Here is an 8432-nt window from a genome sequence, read left to right on the forward strand (position 1 = left end):
GTGTACAGTTCAAGTCAGTTATTGTACCAGCATCCCTGTTCTTTGAATAGCTAATGTTATTCCATTCTATATTGTGCAATATAATACAGACACCTGTAATGAATGAGGGTGTAAGTGGTTGATGTAATTAATTTCCATAGTCCCACTGAACTAGCCTCTTTGTATTTGGGTCAGTTACACAGATCTGTGGCACAGTTCCCAGATTTAAACTTTCATCCATGTCCTTTCCATCAACAAGTGATTTATAATCAGGGGGCATGGCTCTGTCCTGAGGTTCAAAGGAGACACTTGTAGTATTTATAGCTTGGGGTTTAATGTAGCAATAACAATGTGACAGATGCTGCAAAGTGCCGAGTGCCTCCGGCATGGCTGTAAACCCCTGAGAGCATCAGACACAATAATAGCAATATATGTTTGGGGAAAGAGAGGTCAGGGACTGCTGATCTCAGAATTTGCTGTCTGGTTATTACACCAATGGTATATGTAGCTATACACTACATATTTTTTTACATACAATGTTTTTAAAAACACATTATGTTCCATTTACTCTCTGCCATCCTGCTGTATGACTTGACTGATACCGGAATTTAAAGTACAAATGTTTCTTCTCTCACACGTACAAAATTATCATTCTGTAATATGTACTTCTAATACTATTTGTCTGCCTCTTCGTCTATCTATCTATGTTCTTATACAGTGCTCGTCACTGTAGCATTCGAGAGCCTTACAGACTGTTAAAGTGGGGCCTCCAAAACTTATTTAAGGTCAGTGATTTCATGCCTAGCTTTAAGTGAGCATTTCTATGAGATGTGGTTATTACTAACAATGCCTATGTAAAGAGCACTTGAGAGAGAAGCCGTCTCAGCTACATTCCTCGAAAAATAAAGAAAGGAGATGAATGTGTTTGTTATTCTTTTCTAGTCATTTTAATAAATGCATTCATCTTCAAAACACTACCCCTCCCTAGTGATCTCCTCAGAGCATCCTTCACCTCCTTGTTCCTCAGGCTGTAGATCAGGGGGTTCAGCATGGGGATCACCACTGTGTAGAACACTGAGGCCACCTGGTCTTGGCCCAGTGAGTAGCTGGTGTTGGGGCGTAAGTATGTAAAGATCAGAGTCCCATAAAACATGGTGATGGCTGTCAGGTGGGAGGCACAAGTGTTAAAGGCTTTGTGCCTGCCCTTGGCGGAGTGGATCCTCAGGATGGCAGCCAGGATGTACAGGTAAGAGAAGAGGATTATCAGGAGGGAGCTGACACTGGTGAAACCAGCTAAAATAGAAATGGTATTTTCAGCGATGGAGCTATCGGAGGATGACAGAGCTAGCAGTGGAGGGGTGTCACAGAAAAAATGGTTGATGATGTTGGAGCCACAGTATGTTAACCTGCTAATTAAACATGCAGTAATCATAGCACTCATGAAACTAGTGAAATAGGAGCTAGCCACCAATGGGACACAGACTTTATGGGACATAACTGCTGAGTAAAGCAGTGGTTTGCAGATAGCCACATAGCGGTCATTTGCCATCACAGCCAGAAGCAGGCACTCAGTGCTGAGCCAGATAATAAAAAAATACAGTTGAACCAAACACGCAGAATAGGAAATGGCTTTGCTCTGTGCTAAGAAGTTCTCCAGCATCTTTGGGGTGACAACAGATGAATAGCAGATATCGACAACAGACAAATTGCACAGAAAGAAGTACATGGGAGTGTGTAGTCGGGAACTGATCCTAATCAAAATGATCATCCCAAGATTCCCCACCAGGGTGATAACATAGATCACTAAGAACAACACAAAGTAGATGACCTGCAGATTTGGCCCATCTGTGAATCCCATGAGAATGAACTGGGTTGCTACAGTACAATTTTTCTCTTCCAGTATTCCCATTTCTGATACCTGCTGAAAGATTAATAAAGAGAAAATGAACTATTTCATGCTCAGTCATCATTCTGTGTACAAAACATGCAAATGCATACATATTTTTGCATGCACACTGTTTTGAGATTTGGGCTTCAGTGATATATATTCACAAACATTCAACTCTCTACCTAAAGGAGGTAACAAACTCTTCTTTGGGGTTTGCTTAAAATGGTTTCTGTAGAGACAGGCAGATAACAAAACAACTGAGTGCTCAGTTCAGTCTTATGCATCCGATAATTTGGATGTTTTCCAAAATGTATCCCATTGTATTTGGTATATTCTCTAAATTGGCGATTGGGTGGATGTATTGAATGGTAGGTGAGTAAGTGCATGGCTGCATGAATAAACGGATGTAAATGAATAGGTGATTGGAAGGGTGATTTGGTTTGTAACTGGATGGGAGCATCTATTGGTTGTACTGGACAATTGGATGTGTTAGTAAACTGTTGAACTGATAGATGGGTGAGCATATTGTTGGTGTAAGAAGGAGCTAGGGAATAGATGGTTGTGTAGGGAGTTGAAAAAGTGGATGAATCAGTGGGCAGTCAAATCATAGAATATCAGGGTTGGAAGGGACCTCAGGAGGTCATCTAGTCCAACCCCCTGCTCAGAGCAGGACCAATCCCCAGACAGATTTTTACACCAGTTCCCTAAATGGCCCCCTCAAAGATTGAGCTCATAACCTGGGTTTAGCAGGCCAATGCTCAAACCACTGGGTTTAGCAGGCCAATGCTCAATCCCTCCCCACAAATGGATGAATCACTGAATAAGGAGAAATGTGGGATTGGATTAGTGAGAAGGTGGCTGGGAGAGTGCACTGTAAGGCAGACAGTGTTGTAGTAACCATGTTGATCTCAGGATATTCACTAATAGAATCAGACTTACCAGGATCCAAACTGAGCTACGAACACTGCTCACGTATTGTCCCATGTTGTAAAAAGAACGTCTAAACAGAACTTCAGTTCATGCTGGCATCTGAAAGAAAAGCCCTTTCTCAGCTTTCTATCAAAGCAAAAGGGGTTGCTAATGATGACTGTTGTTGTTACAGCTGTGAAGAATATTGAGATCTACTCCAGAGGTTGGTAAAACCCACAACTTGAACGAATAATTGGATGTGTGGAAGGATTCATGTTTTGATCATGCAGTAATATTGATATTGCACTGGGTACTCTGGAACCACGAAGGAGACTTCCTCAAACCCCAAACCTCCTAATCTCCCTTATGGAATGCACTAAGCAATTAAACAGTGCAGCCGAGGAACAGACTGTTTTAAATACATATTCAAATTTCCAAAGGAAATGCAGATACTCAGAGCTGCGCGTCTTGTATGGCAGGGCACTAACTGGGGAATACTAAAATCAAGCCCAGCTATCGTGCTTGGATGACCATTGTAGGAAGGAAAATAAACTAGCCAGGAGGATGGAGAGGGGAGGACAGAGTAATTGTTGGGAATGAGTTACACACCTTTTCCACTCAAGTCCAGGTTGAAAGCCCAGTTGATAGTGACCAGGAATTGTTATTTATCTTAAGTCTGATTGATGGCCTTTGCGATATGAATTGGGTCCCTCACTGCATCTTCTAGCATGACAGGTGACCACATCTAGAGTTGCTTGGGATTTTTTTTTCGACTGAAAATTCCAAATTTTAATTGAAAAATCATAATTCGATATATCTTGGCCGTACACTGAAATATTTTGTCTTGAAAATGCTGTTGCAGTGACGCATGGGAGTTGTGCTTCAAGAGCCTCTTGCTCCCATTTTTCTCTACAGGCTGCACTCCCTGGTTGGGCTATATGTTCCATGATGCACTATCGTGTCCCTGCTTGGTGAGGGAAGTACATGTATCATTATAGATACATGACCCCGGTGCTTCTTGGGAGATGTAGTCTGGCTGAGAATGGGGCCCATCAAGGAGAATTGGAGCATGAGATACCAGAGCTACAGGTCCCAAGAGACACCATGGCAGCATTTCAGAATTGAAGTATTTTAGTTTTCAAATTAAATCCAAACATATTTGGGCCCTTAGGAATTCAGGTTTTGGATGACAAAACAAACAAACAAACATTTAGTTGAAAACCAAAAATTTCATGAAAAACAATTTTGATGGATGTATTGAATGGTAGGTGAGTAAGTGCATGGCTGCATGAATAAACGGATGTAAATGAATAGGTGACTGGAAGGGTGATTTGACCCACATCACAAATTCCGCCATTGCAATTAGTGCTTATTGGTACTTTTTGGCAACTTCAGCAGAAAAAGCAAAGAGTGACTAGGCCACAGAGACTGAATGCTCCTATCATCTCCCAGAGATGTTGCTTCTAGGTCAGCATAGAGGCACATTAGTTGGAAATGACTTGTGTGTAAGTCTTTATTCTAGCTGCCCACAATGTATCTGATGTGGGTGATTGAGAGCAGTCTTCAGTCTCCAGAGATGTCAGTCAGACACCTATCGCTCACATCATGTTCACTGTAAAGAGTCGTGAGCTCTTTGAAAAGTAACTTGGTAAAAATGGCATCATGGCTCTCAGGGTTTATTGTCTCTCACTAATATCTACAAGTATGCTCAGATTATATCTCACTGCTAAACTGGGTGTTTTTTTTACCTCACTGCTACCGCTGCAAACTTCGCCTGGTCTCTGAGAGTCAAATGGGGCATTGTCTGCCTCATGCATCATCATCACTAGCCAAACTGGGCCCTCAGTGACACCTATCCAGTCACAGTACCTGCAGTAGGTTTGCACAGATGGAACCAATTGGAACTGAAGAAACAGTTTTGTTGATGATGTGTAAAATGGGAAGGAGTCCAACTCCTTCTCTCTCAGCTATGTCAGTTGTACAGTGCTAACAGAAATAATCAGCAGTAAAAACTGACTTCTGTCACTGAAGGTAGAAGATGTGACTGTAATGCAGACAGGGAGCGAGTCTGTGGTGTAGGAAGGTGACATTTTTACACAGTTAGTTTTCAGAGATTGCCTGTGCTTGGCATGAGTAGGGAAAGAGAGAGAGTTTTAGGGCCGTGCTGTTCTTGGCCTTTACATGGATAGACTGGGTAAGAAAGGCACAGCTGAGGAGGTTTCATGTGAGGGGGCAGAACTGATAGGGAGGGGGCGGGGCATTCTCTTGACATGCCTTTTTTCTACTTAGGCTTTAAAAATTGAAATATTTAAAATAAAAATTAAATCTACTTTTCTAACCTTTTTCTGGGTTCCAGTAGCTCAAGAAAGAATAGACTGACACCTTCTAAACATGTAAATCTCTATTTTAATGCCCAGGATACTTTAAAAAAGAAAGAATAAAGCACTAACATCTGTGTAACCATGGATGTGTGACAACTGCAGTGTTGCCAACCCTCATGATTTTATTGCATGTCGACATTTGGTTCTTTTCTTAAAGCACCAGCACCTGCAGTCAGGTGAATCTCAGCTTTCATTTAAAGACAATTCATTGTCTAGCCCTCATTATTACAGAGAACAACTTGTAAGTATGACCAACTATTTCTCTCTCTCTTATGAGTGTGGGGAACCTGTGTCATGATTTTGAATATTTGCGGTTGGCAATACTGCAGTTGCCTGACATGGGACATTGGCAGAGATTGACTCAGGACCAGATCCAGTGCTCATTGAAGTCAATGGTAAAGCTCCAATTTCCTTTGGCTGTGTAGGAGTAGGTCCTAAAAACAGGAGCATCTACATTTTGAGCTTAAATATTAAGCCCTCTTTTTTGGCCTCTGCTATAGACTAACCACAAGAGGGGGGCCAAAGACCTACTATGTGGCTTGAAGAAGGTTTGCTCATCACTTTGGTGTTTGCAGGAAGAATGTTTAGATGTGAGCAGGATTTGGCAGGACATTTTTCTTTCTATCTGACTCAATTTTGGTGGAGAAAAGTTTGCCATTAGAGATGGAAAAACATTTTTAAGATGAAAACCTTTGTAGTCACAAATAGCCTTTTTATTTTCCTAAATGGATAATTTTCACAAAAAATGTTTCATGGTATATTTTTCAGTATTACTTGCCAATATTTCTTGTTTACATTTTTTCCAGTTTTCCCTCTCCCTTCCCCACCCTTTGTCTTTCCTTTTTAATTTCAGAAGAAAGAGGGCAAAAGAAAAGAGGGAAGCGGGAAAACTAAAAAGGGTAAAATAAAAAATATTTTGCCAAACATTTAAAATTGGTATGTTTTGAAACCTGCAAACCAAAACTTTGAAATTTTGAATCAAATTGTTTTAAACTTCTGCTTTCACCAGTTCTAGTTACAATGTGCCCGATTCTGCGTCACTGAGCACCTTGTGCTGTCACTTACAACTGTGCAATATGAGGTCCTGATCCAAATTTCTCTGAAGTAAAGAGGAATCTTCCCACTGACTTCAGTGGGCTTTGGATCAGGGCCTTACAATGCAAAGGTGTACAAGACTATACAGTCTTCAAGGCAATATAGTAACTCCTCACTTAAAGTCATCCCAGTTAATGTTGTTTCGTTGTTCCGTTGCTGATCAATTCGAGAACATGCTCGTTTAAAGTTGCTCAATGCTCCCTTATAACGTCATTTGGCAGCCGCCTGCTTTGTCCCCTGCTTGCAGGAAGAGCAGCCTGTTGGAGCTAGCTGGTGGGGGCTTAGAACCAGGGTGGACTGGCAGCCGCCCTATCAGCTCCCCGTTCCCCTAAGTTCCCTGTACGGCAGCTGCCCAGCAGGCTATCAATTGCCAGCAGTTCAGCTGTCCCTCCCCCCACTGCCATGTGCTGCTCCTGCCCTCTGCCTTGGAGCTGCTCCCCAGAGCCTCCTGTTTACTGTGCGGGGGAGGGAGTGGGGGGGGCTAATGTCAGGGTGTCCCTCTCCCTCCTGCTTCTGCACCCCGCTTACCCCATTTCCATGGGGGGGGGGACACGACAGGGCTCACAATGGAGGGAGCTTCCCAGCAGCAGCTTCTATCTCAACTTGCTGATCTACTTAAAAAGGCAGTGTACTTAGAGTGCATCAGTGTACTTAAAGGGGCAATGTGCATCTCTGTCTTTCACACACGGTGTGTGTCTCTGTCTCTGTCTGCCATGCTGTCTCCCCTCCCTCCATTCGTGCAGCCTTGTAGAGTGTGAGGCTACATTAACAACAATGGGTTAACCCTTGAGGGCTCAGCTGATTGCTAGTTCATCATTTAGCAGTAAGGGATTCCCTGGGAAATATCACACCCTCTGACATCACCATCTCAACCAAGCTTCACAATCTTCATCGCTGTGTACCACTATTAAATTGTTTGTTTAAAACTTATACTGTGTGTGTATATATACATATATATAATAGTCTTCTATCTGGTGAAAAAAATTTCCCTGGAATCTAACCCCCCCATTTACATCAATTCTTATGGGGAAATTGGATTTGCTTAATATCATTTTGCTTAAAGTCGCATTTTTGAGGAACATAACTACAACGTTAAGTGAGGAGTTACTGTATCAGTCAAATTGCGAGAGGGATGGGTGACAGGATGGATCACTCAATGTTTACCTGTTCTGTTCATTCCCGCTGAAGCACTAGCGCTGGCCACTGTCAGACGACTGGATACTGGGCTAGATGGATCATTGGTCTGACCCACTATGGCTATTCTTATGTTTCTTATGGGATTTTGCAGGAAGAAGCTTCAGAGATGAGCCTTTTTTGCCTGGAAAACTTAAAAACATTTTCTCAAAACATTCTGTACAGAATGTTTAAAACAAAACAAAAAGTCATTCACTCATTTCCAAAAAGAGATTTGAGGGAAAACATATTAGCATTCTTCAGACATTACTGGTTTTTCCCACTTATCCATGTGAAGGCTAGGTTCCGCAGTTGATCTGAATCAGCATAACTCTATTGAAGTTAATGGGCAAGATCCCCAACTGGTATAAATCAGCCCTAGCTCCATTGATGCCAATGGACTAGGTGTTCAGCTGGTGCAAATCAGCATAGCTACACAGCTCTCACTGGGTCAGATACTCATCTGGTGTAAATAAGAAAGGCTCTATGAAGTTAATTGCCCAGCTCTCCAGCTAGTGTCAATTGGCCATAAACTCTATGTAAGTCAATAGGGCCTGATCCCCAGCTGGCATAAATCCACTTAACTCCACTGAAGGCAATGGGACAGATCCTCAAGTGGTGTAAATCAAAGATGCTCCATTGAAGTCTCTATACCAGATTCTTTGCGGATGGCTCCAAATGATGTCACTCATTTGGAGCCACTGGGTGCTGTAAATTGGTGCAGTTCCATTGAAGTCAATGGGCCAGATCCACAGCTGGTGTGAATCATATGCCAATTTGCACTGGCAGTGGGTCTGACCTAAGTATCACCAGTGCACAGCCTCCTTTGGCTAACTTCTATATTATGTCCATATGAATAATTGCCAGCTGAAAATGGCACTTTTATTTATGAGAATACTCACAAATTATGGTTTTGGTTTTGGTATTTGACCAGCTTTAGGTCAGGTGTACACTAGAAACTTTTGCCAGTATAGCAACGTGGGTTAGACATGAGATTTTTTTTTTAA

At 42.2% G+C, this 8432-nt stretch overlaps 1 protein-coding gene across 1 annotated transcript; it reads right to left on the reverse strand.

Annotated features, from left to right (window-relative positions):
• Positions 1-907: 907 nt before the first annotated feature.
• Positions 908-1888, reverse strand: LOC101932760 (olfactory receptor 5AR1-like). The gene has a single exon (XM_008176185.1). The coding sequence runs from the start codon at positions 1886-1888 to the stop codon at positions 908-910; it is 981 nt and encodes a 326-aa protein (XP_008174407.1).
• Positions 1889-8432: the final 6544 nt, after the last annotated feature.

The sequence above is a fragment of the Chrysemys picta genome, chromosome 4 (assembly GCF_011386835.1).
Source record: "Chrysemys picta bellii isolate R12L10 chromosome 4, ASM1138683v2, whole genome shotgun sequence".
Classification (NCBI taxonomy): Eukaryota; Metazoa; Chordata; order Testudines; family Emydidae; genus Chrysemys; species Chrysemys picta.

Coding starts and splice junctions, on each gene's coding strand:
- LOC101932760 (XM_008176185.1), bottom strand. CDS start 1,888: ATGGGAATACTGGAAGAGAAAAATTGTACTGTAGCAACCCAGTTCATT.